The sequence below is a fragment of the Ovis canadensis genome, chromosome 10, assembly GCF_042477335.2.
Source record: "Ovis canadensis isolate MfBH-ARS-UI-01 breed Bighorn chromosome 10, ARS-UI_OviCan_v2, whole genome shotgun sequence".
Taxonomy (NCBI): Eukaryota; Metazoa; Chordata; class Mammalia; order Artiodactyla; family Bovidae; genus Ovis; species Ovis canadensis.
Window position 1 is genome coordinate 47,502,069 of NC_091254.1, and position 17,932 is coordinate 47,520,000.

General features: G+C 40.5%; 1 protein-coding gene across 1 annotated transcript in view; it reads left to right on the forward strand.

The window, feature by feature from the left end:
• Positions 1–17,932, forward strand: part of LOC138446783 (phospholipid-transporting ATPase IB-like) — a 97,761-nt gene that overhangs the window by 23,159 nt on the left and 56,670 nt on the right. Inside the window, exons 9-19 of the mRNA XM_069602123.1 lie at positions 2,390–2,459; positions 6,273–6,400; positions 6,740–6,851; positions 7,161–7,332; positions 9,154–9,275; positions 10,435–10,512; positions 13,059–13,147; positions 14,130–14,205; positions 16,264–16,369; positions 16,928–17,010; positions 17,358–17,407. Of these exons, the coding sequence (XP_069458224.1) occupies positions 2,390–2,459; positions 6,273–6,400; positions 6,740–6,851; positions 7,161–7,332; positions 9,154–9,275; positions 10,435–10,512; positions 13,059–13,147; positions 14,130–14,205; positions 16,264–16,369; positions 16,928–17,010; positions 17,358–17,407 (1,086 nt within the window). The remainder of the gene's footprint in view (positions 1–2,389; positions 2,460–6,272; positions 6,401–6,739; positions 6,852–7,160; positions 7,333–9,153; positions 9,276–10,434; positions 10,513–13,058; positions 13,148–14,129; positions 14,206–16,263; positions 16,370–16,927; positions 17,011–17,357; positions 17,408–17,932) is intronic.

The following is a 17,932-nucleotide window of genomic DNA, read 5'->3' on the forward strand; positions in this document are numbered from 1 at the left end:
CTATAGACATTCAACAAATCTAAAATATTTTACACTTATTATCTTGTTTTATTCTCATGTAACAAAAGGATATATTTTACAATAGAAAGAAAAATGATAGGGTACTTAAGAACAGATCTGACAAAACATATGCAAGTGCTTAGTGGAAGACTTAAATGTATGGAGAAATATCATGTTCTTGGATAGGAAGATTCAATATTATAAAGATGTCAATTCCCACCAGACTGATCTAAAAGCGTACTGCCATTCCAACCAAAATCTCAAACATATTTTAATGGGAATCAACGAGCTGATTATAAATATCTAATTTGTACCTGTGGGATTTGAGATTGTGCAGGTGTTGAATGATGACATTCAATGCCATTGAGAGGAGTCATTATACTTCCCAAGAGAGGGCAAGATGCCCTGCCATGCAGGGTCAAAGGGGAAGCATTGAAGTTGGTCAGGAGGCAGAAATGAGAGAGAGAGAGGAAGCCGAAGTCAGAGCCTTTAGTGAGATTTCTGGAGGAATGTCAGGGTAGGGCAGAGTGAACCATTTAGGATTGCTTAAGCTCTAATACTTTGGCTACCTGATGCTAAGAGCCAACTCATTGGAAAAGACCCTGATGCTGGGAAAGATTGAGGGCAGGATAAGAAGGGGACAACAGAGGATGAGCTGGTTGGATGGCACCATTGACTCAATGGACATGAGTTTGAGCAAACTCCAGGAAATAGTGAAGGACGGGGAAGCATGGCCTGCTGCAGTCCGTGGAGTCACGAGAAGTTGGACTGGAGTTGGACTGGACTTAGCGACTGAACAGCAACAACAGTCTTGGCTTATTCTGCTGGGCTCTGGGCTATAGGTCTCCTGTTGCCGAGTACCAGGCCCTGGGATGATTTAGGGCACAAGTGTGTGAAAGTTAGATAAAGTAGGTGTTTAGGGCGCATAGACTCAGGATTGGCTGGTTTGCACGTGAAGGCACACTCCTGGTAGAGCCCTTCTCTGTCTCTAAGGATCAATTGCCCTTGAGAGTTGCAGTCTCTCTCCAGCCAACACGATTTGTAAGATGTCAAGACATCATAAGATACAGAAAGTCAAAGACAATGTTAATATAAATGTATTTGGAAGAGCAAAGGGCTGAGAACAGTCAAGGCACTTATGAATAGGAATAAAGACTCAGACATAGAGAGCAAACTCACAGCAGGGGAAGAAGAGGGTAGGATGAATTGAGAGAGGAGCTTGAAATATATACTTTACCATGGGGTTTCCCAGGTGGCGTTAGCAGTAAAGAACCCACCTGCCAGTGCAGGAGATATAAGAGATGTGGGTTTGTTCCCTGCATTGGGAAGATCCCTTGGAGAAGGAAATGGCAACCCACTCCAGTGTTCTTGCCTGGAGAATGCCATAGACAGAGGAACCTGGCAGGCTACTGTCCATAGGGTTGCAAAGAGTCAGACATGACTAAAGCAACTTAGCACGCATGTGTAAAATAGATAGGTAATGGGAAGTTGCTCTGTAACACAGGGAGCTCAGCTTGGTGCTCTGTGACAACCTAAAGGGGGTGAGATGGGTTGGTGGGAGGCAGGTTCCAGAGGGAGGGGACATGTGTATGCCTATGGCTGATGTATGTTGATGTATGGCAGAAATCAATACAACATTGTAAAGCAATTATCCTCCAATTAAAAATAAATTTAGAAAAGAATAATTTGAGGGTAGTTGCCTGACTTCATTTAAAGAGATGATTTTCAATTTGTAGCAGTTTAGACGGGTTAATATTGGCACAGGAACAGAACAACTAGAATCATGGGAGGTAACAGAGAATCCAGAAACACATCTGTACATGTTGGAGCTTTGATGCATGACAGTGGTGGCACTCTGCTTCAGTGGTAACAGGAGTCAGAGTTAGAGTTAGTTGCTCAGTCATGTCTGACTCTTTTATGACCCCATGGACTGTAGCCTGCCAGGCTCCTCTGTCCATGGAGTTCTCCAGGCAGTAGTACTGGAATGGGTTGTCATTCCCTTCTCCAGGGGATCTTCTCAACTCAGGGATCAAACCCAGGTCTCCTGCATTGCAGGCAGATTATTTACCATCTGAGCCACCAGGGATGCCAGTGGTAACAGGACGGGCTGTTAAATAGTAATGTTTTGGAACTGGTTACCCACATAGCAAAAAGTGAGATTCCTTTCTACACAGAAACCAACCTTAGGGAATTCCCTGGCAGCTCAATGATTAGGACTCTTGGGCTTGTAGGATTAGACTGCTGAAATCCACTGGCAAGGTAGTTGTTGTGGTCCTTTCAGTTCTGAAGAATCCTTACTGATGTAGATCATATTTCATGGTTACAATTATTGGGAAATTAATTTGTTGGAGAGATATTGATTCAGTATCATTCATTTTATTTTCTTTAGTGAACCTCAGGCAACATGTTTTGTTGCAACATCTAATCTGGATGGAGAGACAAATCTAAAAATACGGCAGGTAAAGGCACCTTTATTTACTTATTTGGTTGCACCTGGTCCAGGTTCAGCACCTGAACTCTTAGTTGCAACACATGGGATCTAGATCCCTGACCAGAGATGGAACCTGTGCCCTCTGCATTGGGAGCCTAGAGTCTCAGACACTGACCCACCAGGGAAGTCCTGAGATGTCTTTCTAATTCCTAACTTTATACTTGAGTCCACAGTGTCAAGTTTTGTCATGTAGAAAATTTACTTTTTTTTCATGATGAAAATGGTCTCACCACTAATAAATGGATGTAATTTATTCTCATGAGATATTTAGAAGGTACTTTCAAAAGAATAAGTGAGAACTACATGAATGTGTCACTCACTACTGCAAGAAAAATCATATTCTATAAAATTCAGGTCGTAAAGGATGACACACCTTTATGCATTTTGTTTTGAGTTTGATATTTCTGCTGATGATTTGATGATAAAACTGTCCTGAATAAATATAACTAGATCAAAGTGTGTTACTCGCTCAGTCATGTCCAACTGTTTGGCACCCTGTGGACTGTAGCCCACCAGGGTCCTCTGTCCATGGGATTCTCCAGGCAAGAATATTGGAGTGGGTAAGCAATTCCCTTCTCCAGGGGATCTTCTCAACCCAGGGACTGAACCCAGGTCTCCTGCATTGCAGGCAGATTCTTTACTGGCTAAGCCACCAGGGAAGTTGTCCATAACCAGATTAAATGAGAATATAAATGAACACTGGGTGGTCTTATATATCATTGCTTTTAAAACTACCATCTGAACTTTAGATTAGCATGTGATTAAGAGTAGGGAGAGGAAGTGTTCAATTATCTTTTCATTAATGGAGAAAAGGGCATTGATCTTTGCTCTGTTAGTTTGCTTAAGTAAGGAAGTCCCTGGTTTTATATTTGATTATTTGCATGTCTGTTGCTATCTTTACTGCAAACTTTAACTTGATTTGAAAATAGAAAACGGGTTTAGAATTTGTTAAATCTATCATCCTTGTAAAAGTAATTGAGAAAATGAGTTTATTTTGCCTCTGTCACTTTCCAAATCCCACCTTTGTCCTCAGTGCTAATCATGGTAATAGTTTGGTACCTACCTGATTTTTTAAAAATTCAATTACAGACTTCTGTTTCTGCAAAGATGGAGTAGACATTGTTTTACCTATTTTTTCCTGCTAAGTACAACTAAAGACTTTGGCTTTTATATAAAAAACAAACATAAGACTCTGAAAAACTGAAAGAAGAAGCCAGATAGCAGAACCTTGGGACCCTGGGAACAATGTGATGGCTAGTTCCCTGTTCTTTCTTTGGCCTCATTTATCTCAGGGTCCACATAGTCAAAGCTGTGGTTTTCCCAGTAGTCACACGTGGATGTGACAGTTGGATAATAATGAAGGTTGAGCACTGAAGAATTGATGCTTTTGAACTATGGTGTTAGAGAAGACTGTTGAGAGTCCCTTGGACAGCAAGGAGATCAAACCAGTCCATCCTAAAGGAAATGAACCCTGAATATTCATTGGAAGGATTGATGCTGAAGCTTCAATACTTTGGCCACCTGATGCAAAGAGCCGATTGGTTGGAAAAGACCCTGATGCTGGGAAAGATTGACGGCAAAAGGAGAAGGGGGTGGCATAGGATGAGGTGGTTAGATAGCACCACCAACTCAATAGACATGAATTTGAGCAAACTCCAGGAGATAGGAAAGATATTCCTTCCAATGACTATTCAGGGTTCATTTCCTTTAGGATTAGGAGACCATGTGGACAGTAGTAACAAGGCATTGCAACCCATTTAAGCCAGGGAGGTGTTGTTGAAGGTCTACATGGTGATCAGGGCTCTCACCCTTGCCCAGCTATACCTGACCACCCCCTCAACTTGGCCATCAAAAGAGGTCAAGTTTGCTACTTGTTTGCTTATCCCCCATCATGCAGTAATGAGATAGCACTTTCATGCCCTGTCAGAGAGGTGCCAGAGGAAGCCAGCTAAGGTTTAAATGATGTCTAGTATCATGTAACATAATACATGTAACATGCAAGCTGTCCGGTTTCAGTCAAAATTTATTCACCATACCCCAAACCAGAAGGATCTCAAACTCAATGAAAAATGACAACCCATGATGCTAACACCAAAATAACAAAAAATGTAAGCATTATCTGACATAGACACTACAGGGGAGATTAGAAAAAAAGGCTTTCATGAGCAATGACAAAAATGCTTGAAACAAAAGTCTCAGCAAAGAAACAGTCTCAGCAAGGAAATTTGAAAATTTAAAAACTTAAAAATACAATAACTAACCCCCTCCCCCCACAGACACACACAAAGCAACCCCCAAAGCAACCCACCAACCACATGAAAAAAGCTCAGGGGTTGGGCTCAACAGCAGAATATAAGGGCTGGAGAAAAGAATCTGTGAATTGAAAGAAAGCACAATAGAAAATATCCAATTTAAACAACAAAAAAAGTAGACCAAAAAAAAAAAAAAAGAACAGAGACGTCTTTGTTCTTGTTGGGGCTTCCCTAGTGGCTCATACAGTGAAGAATCTGCTGCAATGCAGGAGACCTGACTGAATCCCTGGTTGGGAAAGATCCCCTGGAGAAGGGATGGCTACCTACTCCAGTATTCTTGCCTGGAGAATTCCATAGACAGAGGAACCTGGTGGGCTATAGTCCACGGGGTCACAAAGAGTTGAACACGACTAAGTGACTAACACTTTCATTACACTTTTCATTCTATTCTCTTTCTGATTTAAAGAATTTCTTCATGCACTTTCAGTACATAAGAATAGGTATATCAGTTATATGTGTTGCAAACGTCTTCTTCAAGTTGGTAACTTGCTTTCAGACTTTATTTAAGGTATCTTTTGTTAACAGAAGTTCATCCCAAACTGGTTCAGTGTAGGTTCCTGAGTGTCAAAACTTTTAAGACTTTGTATGCATGCCTGAGAATATTTGTACTAAACTTTCACATTTATTTGAAATTAAAAAGTTGTAACATTCTAGATTTAAAGTTCTCCTAATTAAGTACTTAAAAATAAAATCCTCTGTCTTTAAGTATTTCCTATTGTTAGACTAATGACAATTTGATTCCAAATTCTCTTGGAGGTGATCTGCCTTTTCTCTCTGGAAGGCGGAGATCATCTCATTGGAATGAGGCATTTTCTCGGTGAGTGATTCTCAAAGTGTGATCCTTGGATCAGCAGCGTCACCATCCTGTTAGAGTTGTTAGAAATGCAAGTTTTGGTGCCTTATCCCAGATCCACTGAATAAAAACACTCTGGGGGCACAGCCCTGCAATCTGTACTTTAACATGACTCCAGGTGAGTCTGATGCACAGAGAAGTTTGGAATCATTGTTCTAGGTCCTTGCTAGTCAGAGTGTGATCCACAGTTGAGCATCATCAGTTGTAGGCATAAATCTATCAAATACTATATGGTGTTTGATTGTGATCATTATAATTTCACTTCAAGGTGATAGAAACTTAACTTTCATACCTCTTTTGACCTCATTAAAATTATTTGCAAAATGTTGGTATGGCAAAGCCTTCTAGCAAAGTTTATGTTAACGTTTGATATAAATTTTTTTTTGTTTGGTAAGTACAATACATTTTCAGACACTGACTTTCATAATATTCTTTTATTAGCCATTATGGCAACGGTCTCCAGTATTCTTGCCTGGGAAATCCTATGGACAGAGGAGCCTGGTGGGCTACAGTCCATGGCATCACAAAGAGTTGGACAGAACAACAACAATAATGAGACATTGAACTTTGCTGTGAAAATTCTGTTTTCATTTTTTCCTTTAATTTTATTTGGTAGGCTTTATCAGAAACAGCTACCATGAAAACAGAAAAGGAATTGTCAAGCCTATCTGGAAAAATCAAATGTGAAGAGCCTAATTTTCATTTCAACAGTTTCACGGGAACTTTGTACCTAAAAGAGAAAAGGTATCATTTTTTTTCCTTCTCAAACATTTTTTTGTCCACTTAATCTTCCCTGACAATTACTTTTATAGTCACTCTAAGTATAAAGAATGTTTTACTCTCTAAAATTTTTAACCTACATATCTTTGAAATGGTGAGAAATGGATAACAAAGCAATTTTTTCCTGTGCTGTTTTAGAAATAGACACTTTCTTTGAAGACACATTTGTTTTTATTGCTATTTGTCCAGAAAGTTGAGCTTGACAAAGGAAATATATATATATGGTGAAAGTCTAGGTTTGTTTTACCTTGTGAAAAGAAAAAGTTCTGTGGTAATTTACTAATACTCTTTTAATTTTTTTAGCCCTATTTCAATTGGGCCTGACCAGGTCTTGCTGAGAGGCACACAGCTTAAAAATACTGAGTGGATCCTGGGCGTAGTCGTTTACACTGGATTTGAAACTAAATTCATGCAGGTAAATAATCTATGGTGACAAATAGCATTGCCTCTGATCACAACATTTTGTGTTTTTAGGAACCCTAGGACTTTGGACTTTGAGATGATAGATCTGCTATGTGGATATGTTTCCTGTGAACTAGAGATTGATGCTCCAAGAAGCGAGGTGGAAAACCATGCACACACTTTCAGTCCATCTGTGATTTGGCAAAAGATGTCGTACTTTTTAGCCATCGCAGTTTTTTACCTCCTTCACCATCAAAGTGTAATTCACCTGTCTTGCTTGTTTTTGGTCCTTTTTGGTGTGTGATTGCCTGCTATCATGCAGAATGCGGTCAAATCACCCCTCAAGAGATCCAAGGTGGAGAAGGTGACCAACATGCAGATCCTGGTGTTGTTCCTGCTGCTCTTGGTCATGTCCTTGGTGAGCTGTGTGGGAGCCATATACTGGAAAGACAGATACAGAGCAGAGCCCTGGTACCTCGGGAAGAAAGGTAAGTGTCAGAGCATGGGAGGAAAACGCCACTTTTGTAAGTTACTTTCCATGTTTTCATTTAAAAGGGAAGGCTCTCGTTCTAACTGGAGGTTGGTGCTTTTGCTTTATTTGTTTGTTTTCAGACACTGAAGGTTAATGAGTTTTAGAAATAGAACATTTCCTTCTTAAGATTTTTTGGGAAGGATTGTCCTGCCAGTGTCATGTAATCCTGGCGTTCCGGAATGAAGCAGAGAGAGGGCAGGCAGAGGCATGAGACTGAGTCAGATGGAGGAGGCCCACACCTTTGCACCTGTTGTGTAGTCACCAGAAGGGCTTGGAAAAGGTGTTCACTTCCCTGAGCATTGCTTTCCTCATTTGAAACGGGACAGTAGCTGCCTCCTTCAGTCACTGCAGGGCTCCATGTACAGTGAGTGGTGACAAGGAGCTCCGAGGGGACTCAGCGGCCAGAGTGGCCTTCTGTCAGTAAGAGGTTTAAAGGAGAACTTAAAGTGATTTGGCACGAAAAGTTCGGCAGTTTTGTTTCTGTCTTTCTGTGTTTTCAGGGTAAATCATCTTACATCTTTCCACCTTTTCTAATCTATCACGTGAGGATTCTGTGTTGCTCTAACTTCCCCTGAGAGGACCTGTTTGCGAGCATTTGACAACTTCCTTTGTATTTAGTTAGAACTTCTTCCTCCAGTAATTCAACTATGTAAATTTAATGTGTAAGTCTGAGATGCAACGGAGAAGGCAATGGCACCCCACTCCAGTACTCTTGCCTGGAAAATCCCATGGACGGAGGAGCCTCGTGGGCTGCAGTCCATGGGGTTGCTAAGAGTCGGGCACGACTGAGCGACTTCACTTTCACTTTTCACTTTCATGCATTGGAGAAGGAAATGGCAACCCACTCCAGTGTTCTTGGCCTGGAGAATCCCAGGGACGGGGAGCCTGATGGGCTGCCGTCTATGGGGTCACACAGAGTCGGACATGACTGAAGCGACTTGGCAGCAGCAGCTGAGATGCAAGTTGTCAGGAGGACAAATATAAGGCAGTACATATAGATCCTCTGAACAATTTCTAGATATTTTCAAGTAAAATATCTTTTACTTCTTTCCCTGGGTTTTAAAAAATCATTATAATAATTATCTCTTTCGCTTCATATCTACGGTGGTTGTTGTTACTTTAGTCCCTAAGTCATGTCTGACTTGCAACTCCATGGACTATAGCCCATCAGGCTCTGTCCATGGTATTTCCCAGGCAAGAATACTGGAAAGGGTTGTCATTTACTTCTCCAGGGGAATCTTCCTGCCCCAGGGATCAAGCCTGGGTCTCTTGTATTGGCAGGCAGGTCCTTTACCACTGAGCCACCAGGGAAGCCCTCAAACCTACTGTTACAGGCAGTTTAAAAGGTCCTCCTCATCACCCCCTCCTCATCTCCTGTGTTTAGCAACTTCCTCTCTTCAATGCTTTGCTCACCACCTTTTCCAAGACCCATTTCTTTGCCTCCAACTTTGTGTTTTTGCCTCTACACACCTCACAGAGCTCGTCCTGCTGTAGTTCCTGACTCATCCCACTTTCTCAAGCTATATCTGAAGTTCTCTGAGGGCAGGATCTAAGTCTTATTAGAAATTGTATCCCCATGTTTCTGTGCACTCTATTGCATGGTTGATTGTTACTTAGCTAATATTTTAAAAACTATTTTATATCTGTGTCCACTTAATTATACTCTTAATAATAATTTCCATGGAGAAAAATTCCACAATTTTAAAAAGTAATGATGAGAACACAGATGAATAAAGATATCACCTGAAGCTGCAACGTGGTTCCTCTGATTTTTCTCCCACAGATTATCACAGCTTTGGGTTTGACCTTTTGGTATTCATCATCTTATACCACAATCTCATCCCCATTAGTCTACTGGTCACTCTGGAAATTGTGAAATACATTCAAGCTCTGTTTATAAACTGGGTGAGTAGTAAATTCAGGAAATTAGGACAGTTTTCTCATGGGTTATGGCTTTGGTTTCGAGAATCAATGTGAGTGAGTTCTTGTGGTGGGGCCAATGCAGCTAACGGGCCAAGAGCCAAGGCTGACTCAGCAGTGCCTGGACGCCTTTGACTCACTCTTGAGGACACAACATTTTCCCTATATATATATATTTTCCAGACAATCAGAAATATTTAAGAGATAGAGGCTTAGTAGCAAGTGTAGAGAAACAGTCCACTATTAAAACTTAAGATACTCACAATGGAGAGTCCAATAGACTTACAATAGATTTACAGAGCTTGCTTGGCAAGAATGACAGAAACAATGGCATTTCAGCATTCCTTCAAATTAAGAAAAATATTTATTAGGTGACAACCATGTATTGACTGAAGTTAATACTTTGTCAGCTGTGACTGAACAGATTTTCAAATCTGTGTGTAGTGTTGTCACTTTTAGTTTTTTTTTTTTTGTCTTTATATTGTTCTTTCTTTATTGGAGTATAGTTGATTTATAATATTGTGTTAGTTTCAGGCATATGGCACACAGTAATTCATAGTAGTTTGCATTTGCTGATCTGTATTATTATTCTTTTTTTAACTGGAGGACAATTGCTTTACAATGTTGTGTTGCTTTCTTCTTTGAAATAAAATTCTCTTTGGATGTCGCCTTAACAGGATCCTTCCAATATGTTGATGAACTACCATCATTTGAACGGGAGTATTATTTTAGCAACCACAAATTAGACAAAGTGCCCTCACATATGTTCTCATCTGATCTTTGCAGTAGCTCTGAGTAGTGCCAGGAGGGAGGTCCCTGTTACTACCCTATCTGATAGACATAGCAATTGAGACACACTTAAGGCCATACAGCGTGCCTGAGGCACAGCCAGGATTGAAAGCCACATCTTCCAAATCACCTTGACCTTTGTTTCTACATGGCTTTGCTTCTCCTGAATCGACTCTGCCAACCCATGTGAAAAACTAGCATATATGTATCCCAAACCAAGTATTCTGGACTCTCCACTGTGAATTCTTTATAAATGTCAAGCACATCAGAAGATCAGTGGCAGTATGGACTTCCTGAAGAAGTTTTAAGCTTAGTTCTGTCTGTGTGGCTTGGCTATTTTGTTTGTTTCTTTCAGGATGAAGATATGCATTTTAAGGGAAATAATGTCTATGCCATGGCCAGAACATCCAATCTTAATGAAGAGCTTGGGCAGGTGAGGGCCCCTCCAGGGCTGGGCTGTGTGACAGGAGCGCCACAGGAGTGGATCTAGGGAGAGCGTGTGCAGAGCTGAAAGGCTAGTGGCTCAGTGGTAAAGAATCTGCCTGCAATGAAAGAGACCCAGGTTCTATCTCTGGGTCGGGAAGACCCCCTGCAGGAGGGCATGGCAGCCTACTCCAGTATTCTTGCCTGGAAAATCCCATGGGTAGAGGAGCCTGGCGGGCTGTAGTCCATGGGGTCACAAAGAGTTGGACATGACTGAAGTGACTGAGCATGCACATAGATAATGTGACACCCTTGTGAAGCTTTAGAAATATAATTTGTTCCAATTGTTAATACTATTGCATAATGAATTACAAGTGGAACACACCTGATACAGGTTATTATGTGCTTATGAAAGAGTGAAAGAGCTGCGGGGCAGGTAGGAAAAGCTGCTGGGGGCTCCCAGGGCTTCAGGTAGCTTCCAGGGAACCACAGGGACCCTGGAATCTGGGGGATGGCCAGGTTTCTGCTTCTTTAAGGCAGGTGACTCATAGGGGAGCATCCACAGGCCGTTGTGAAATTTCACACTGGCCAAACCCATGCATCTGCCCACAGCTGCCAGAAGGGAAGCAGCAGAGCTTCTGGATGTCACTGAAAATGTCTCTCAATGGTGGAATCTAATCTGCAGACCAGACAAATGCAGCCTTGGGCCTCTAGACCCTGCCTTACAATAGAAAGGCGGGAATGATGCCCAGTTACAAACAGACAGTTGTTGGTTGCCTTTTAAATGACAATGGCATCTTTACAATTTTAAATTCAGTTTTAAAAACTCCCAAGATTATTTGTCAATTATACTATTAATATAATAAAGCTGAAGAAAAAGCAACAACTCTCACAGTTGTGTAGAACTTGAAGGAAGAAAGACTTGTAATTATTACTTTTTTCTGTCTACTTTTTGTTCTGTCTCTATGTATGTATTTACTAGATTATGATTTTCTATCTTTCAATTAATTAGAAGCCACATATAAATTATGGTAAAAGGCAGAATTTTGAAGTTAAACATCCTGAATGTGAATCCTGGTTTCATCATTTACCAGTATAGACAAAGATACCACTGGAGAAGAAAATAGCAAGCTACTCCAGTATTCTGGGAAATCCCATGGACAGAAAAGCCTGGTAGGCTACAAAAATCCGTGGGGTCACAAAGAGCTGGACACGACTGAGCATGCATGGATGCACAGGCACCACAAGAAAAGAAAATTACAGGTCAATATCCCTTATAAACTCAGATGCAAAAATCCTCAACAAAATATTAGCAGATCAAATTCAACATTAATAAAGGATCATACATCATGATTATTTATTCTAGGAATGCAAGACTGGTTCAGGATGCACAAATCAGCCAATGTGATACACCCTTTTAACAAAATGAAGGATAAGAAACGTATGCAACAGATGCAGAAAAAGCATTTGACAAAATTCAACATCCATGTATCATAAATGTCTCGATAAAGTGACTACAAAGGGAACATATTTCAACATAATAAAGGGTGTGTACAACAAGCTCACAGTTAAAATTATACTCAGTGAAAAATGAAGAGTTATTCCTCTAAGATCAAAAGTAAAACAAGGATGCCTCTGCTTGTTAGGGTAGCATTAAAAAATGCTACTTTTATTACTTTTATTTTATTAACTTAGTATTGTAAATCCTAGCCCTGGCAGTTAGGCAAGAAAAATAAATAAAAGGCATCCAAATCAGAAAGGAAGAATTAAAGCTGTCTCTTTTGACATATGACATGTTATGTATAGAAAACCCTAAAGACTGCACCAAAAACCTGTAAGCAATAATAAAAAAAGAACCCAGGAAAGTTGCATGATACAAAACCAGTATACAGAAATAAGTTGTTTCTAAAAATAAAAACAAATGTTTCCGAAAGCATACGTGAAAATTTCTGCCTTTTATTATCATTTTTGGTGACTTTACTTAACAAATAGTTGGCATCCCTCTTGTCTATCCAAATAATGCAAAGATCTTAAAACTTTAAATCCACATTGCAGTATTCACTGGACAGAAATGATCACCTACAAAATTTCCATTTGTCTTTAAAATGAGCATTATATTCATGATCATGATTAAAATGGCTTTGAGTCTGGTTTTCTTTTTCATGTGAGGTATACATATATTGGTATATCAATATCAATCTACCTACTTAATGTTTTCTAGGTACTTTTAATGAGATTTCTTATGTCAGGAAAATGAACTTGGACTTCTGAATTTCTTAGGTTTGATGACTTGAAGTTTACTTTGCATCTTACTATAGAATTTCATCTCCAATGTAAAACAAAGAGAAGAGTATGGCTTCTGAAAGAAGTAAATATTAAAGATAGAATTCTCATAGATTGAAATCCTTGTTTTCTTAAAATTCATGTAATTTGAGGATTTAAAGAGAAAGAATGCCATCTTTGCTGTCTCTCTAAATACATTTTAAGTTATGTCATTTATCATGTTAAGTTTCTCTTCATGTAGCTAAATTTAAAATGTATTTCTTCTTTGCATAGGTGGAATACTTATTCTCTGATAAGACAGGAACCCTCACTTGCAATATTATGACATTTAAGAAGTGCAGCATTGCTGGTATAATGTATGGGTAAGTGTTTTTATTGCCATACTCTGTTGAAAGTTCCCATTTTTTTTTCTTAACAAAATTAAGAAGCCTTCATTTACTCTAAAACTTATCTGAACTTCTAGTACTATAGCTATATCTGAATGAAATTGCAACTTAACATACCTTAAATGAAAACTTTCAGTGTTTTTATTTTCTAAAATATGGTTTACATCTACTTTCAAACATGATTAGAATTCCTAAAGAGTTTTATATTTATAACCTGTGATCATCATATTTCCTCCCTCACTTTCTCTTAGAGATCTGCCAAGCAAAAGTGATGATGGTGCAAAAGACTTAAGGTGACTAGATACCATTCTCTCCTTTGCTGGTGTTCCTTTTCCCTGGACGTTTTATTGTACTGGAACACTGACATGCAATCACACAGCTCCCGTTGTTCAGACCCCCAGTGGCAGTTCTCAGGAAGCTCCCTTGTATAGATCTTTCCCATGTTTCGAAGAACCCAGAATCTATTCTTCAGTTTACTGTGTTGGTGGCAATTTCCTCTGCCTCAAAATCTATATACCTGTACCATTTTCAACACAAGTTTAAGCGTTTTCTAATGCAGCGTGAGGTCTGGGAAGTTGTATAATTTGACGGGGCCCTGTGTCTTCAGTCATGTCTGACGCTGTGTGACCCCATGGACTATAGCCCCACCAGGTTCCTCTGTCCATGAGGGTTTTCCAGGCAAGAATTACTGGAGTGGGTTGCCATTCCCTTCTCCAGGGGATCTTCCCAACCCAAGGATCTACCCATGTCTCCTGAATCTCCTGCATTAGCAAGCCGTTTCTTTTACCATCGAGCCACCAGGGAATTATAATTTGACGGAACACTGAATATTTACTAGTTGTAAATGTGATTTAGTGAAAACAGAAGACGGGGCTATATTTCACTTAGGTCTGTGTTATTGCTAACTGGTACTACCAGGAACTTGTAGTTAAAATGAATCTTATCTGTTCTTCTTCAGTCAGTCTCCTTGTTTCATCTCAGATGCTTACGAATTCAATGACCCAGCATTGTTGCAGAACTTTAAGAATGATCATGTAAGTCTGCTATTTTCCCTCTATGTTGACAGGGTATTGCGATATAACTTTCAAACATACATATATTTTCCTAAAAGGAAAAGAGAGAGAGTCTTGAAAAGTTCTTGGCATTAAAATAGTAAGCAAGGGATTTAACATGATAAGTATGAACTATGCCTTGACTTGAGAGTGAATGAATTCAGACATTATATAGGAATATCCTACTATGTAGCAATCTGTAAAATCCTATCTCTATCTGCTTTTAAACTCTTTCATTCTATAGCATGCAAATCAATATCTTCACTTATCTATTTTAAGATATTGATCTAGCTGATGGGAAATCTTGATCTTCTTAAAAATAAAAGTCATCTTTGGGACTTCCCCAGTAGACTAGTGGTTAAGACTCTGCCTTCCAACACAGGGAGTATGGGTTCAATCCCTGGTCAGGGAATTAAGATCCCAAATGCCTTGGGGAACAGCCAAAAATTAAAATAAATAAAAGTGATCTTTAAAATGTAAAACCTGTACATGTTCTTCCTTTGCTTAAGACCTTTCCGAGGACTGGTACCACATTTCAGATAGAATCCTGACTTTCTACTGTGGTCCTCTTTCTGTCTCCGACCTCATTCTGTGTCCCTGATCCCGACGCTCAAGATGCAGGAGCCACATTTATCTTGAAGCTCCACTAACGATGAATCTGTGTCCTGATTTTGGGTCCTGGGAAAGTGCTACAACCTTTAGTGTGTGCCCTCACACACGTGAACACAGACCCACAACTAGCCTTTCCATTTAGGTCTTAGTTTAAACATCTAAATATGCTTTTTTCCCCTTATCTGTTCAGTTCAGTTCAGTTCAGTCGTTCAGTTGTGTCCAACTCTTTGCAACCTCATGGACAGCAGCACGCCAGGCTTCCCTGACTGTCACCAACTCCCAGAGCTTACTCAAACTCATGTCTATTGAGTCGGTGATGCCATCCAACCATCTCACCCTCTCTTGTCCCCTTCTCCTCCTACCTTCAATCTTTCCCAGCATCAGGGTCCTTTCCAATGAGTTAGTTCTTCGCATCTGGTGGCCAAAGTATTGGAATGTCAGCTTCAGCATCAGTCCTTCTGGTGAATATTCAGGACTGATTTCCTTTAGGATTGACTGGTTTGATCTCCTTGCAGTCCAGGGGACTCTCAAGCATCTTCTCCAACACCACAGTTCAAAAGCATCAATATTTTGGTGCTCAGCTTTCTTTAGAGTGCAACTGTCACACCCATACATGACTACTGGAAAAATCATAGCTTTGACTAGACGGACCTTTGTTGGCAAAGTAATGTCTCTGCTTCTTAATATGCTGTCTGGGTTGGTCATAGCTTTTCTTCCCAGGAGCAAGCATCTTTTAATTTCATGGCTGCAGTCACCATCTGCAGTGATTTTGGAGCCCCCCCAAAATAAAGTCTCTCACTGTTTCCATTGTTTTCCCATCTATTTGCCAAGAAGTGATGGACTGGATGCCATTATCTTAGTTTTCTGATTGTTGAGTTTTAAGCCAGCTTTTCACTCTCTTCTTCACTTTCATCAAGGAGTCTTTAGTTCTTCTTTGCTTTCTGCCATAAGGGTGGTGTCATTTGCATATCTGTTATTGATATTTCTCCTGGAAATCTTGTTTCCAGCTTATGCTTCATCCAGCCCCGCATTTCCCGTGGTATACTCAGCATCACCTCCCTAAAATAGGCCCTTGACTTCCCTATCACACCCCCTCCTTCTTTCCTCCAGCTTTGCGAACACCTGTGTCCCCAAGGAGAACAAACATCCCTAGACAGCAGGGTCTTCTTGTTCCCTGTGGTTACCCTAGCCCCTGCCTCTTCCCCTGACTCAGCCTCCACTCCACAAACACATTCTGAATGTGTGGTATGCTTTCTAGCCAGTGCCTTACTCTGTATGGACCTGAAGCGAAATCTCACTTGGTACTTATTTACATATATATATATATATATATATATATATATATATATATATATGCAGATCATATTGGACTTTTGAGTTGAGGGGGCAGGTTGGAAGAGATTCATTAGCTGTGTCCCTTTCTTACAGCCCACGAAAGAGTATATAAAGGAATTTCTTACCCTGTTGTGTGTGTGCCACACTGTTGTTCCAGAGAGAGAGGGAAACAACATAAGCTACCAGGCCTCCTCTCCAGGTAGGTGCCGTGTGCCTGCGAACGCCTGGCAGGCGATGAGCCCACAGAGGAAGGGGGGCCATCACGGATCCCCAGGTGTGCCTGCCTTTCTCCTTCCCTGAAATTCTTACCAGTTTGGGGCATTCGTACACAGCTCTGAGCCACTCTGAAGCTCTGGGGCTCCCACTCTCCACCTATCCCACACACCCACAAAGTGCCGAGAAGGCTGGCAGGGCGTGGTCTTGGAGCAGGGGCTTAGAAGCAGGTTACAGTCAGTAAGCAGGCACGGGACAGGTTAAGGCCATGCACATTTTTTGGAAGTGCTTCTAATGTCATGGAGAACAGAGAAGACAGTGAGCAGGAAGAAAGTGTTTCATTTCCAGGCTGGTGGATTAGTCCCACTGACCGAGGCCTTACTTAACCAGATTTCCTCTACTCTCAACTCTCTCTGTTACCTAGAAGCACTGAAAACCCCAAGTTCTAAAGAATGACAGGATATTTTACTGCTGGAAAAATTAAATTAAATATACTGTTAATACACTTGCTCAATCTCCATTAATAGAGGCCTTTTATTGACAGATGAAGCAGCTTTAGTGAAAGGAGCCAAGAAACTTGGCTTTGTTTTCACTGCAAGGATGCCGAACTCGGTCACCATAGAAGCTGTGAGTAATACTTGATATACTTTCTAGCGGTTTACATGCACCTGCTCATCCAGAGACACACGTGTACAATTTTTCTAATCATGCTGATTTTAGATTGGAGAGGTGTTTCAGTCTTAATCTGACGCTACAGGAAGCACTTTTGTTAACATTGTCCAGGCTGCAAACAATATTATTACCAGAGGAGGGCACCGTCATGCCTTCTCCGCATCAGACTTGCAGGAAGGCTTTATTTTGAAAAAGATATGTGTATGGAGGGTGAAACTTGTTCATGATTGGGAGAGTGAGTTACTTTGTGAGACAAATATCTTTTTCCTAAGGTAAGAATATGTTGTCTTATTTTCCTGTAGATGGGAGAAGAACTCACGTTTGAAATTCTTAATGTACTGGAATTTTCTAGGTAAGCCACCTTTTTGATCTGTATGTGCATTTTCCAGGGTTCTTCTTTGACTATTCAACTGAGATTTGGCTGTAAAGGAAAACCTAAAAACAGAATCCTGAAATTGTAGCTAGCTTCTGTACACTCTTGCATCTCAGTTCAGTTCTTGCCTGTCTGGGCCTCATTATCATTATTGTTTTAACTGGAACACTTTTCTCTGAGGCTTAAGCGTTTCAATTTTACCAGGATTTTCTTCTCCCCGAAGGAGATCCTCCTCCTCGCTTTTGGCCATCATTTCTATGAACCTCTTACTTCTCTTCCAATCTCGGACATCTTTTTCTTGATCAGTATTATTCCTGAGGGAAAATAAAGTTCTTGTTTTTGAAAGAGCTTGAAAACACGGAGGAAGTAATGACTGAGAGCCCAGCTGGTCTGTGGGACATGTTCAGAACTGTCCTCTGAGGCCCATGGTGGCCGAACCACGTGGAAGACCTGCAACTGGGGCTCGGTTTAAATGACCTTCCCAATGTCTCTAAGCAAATATGT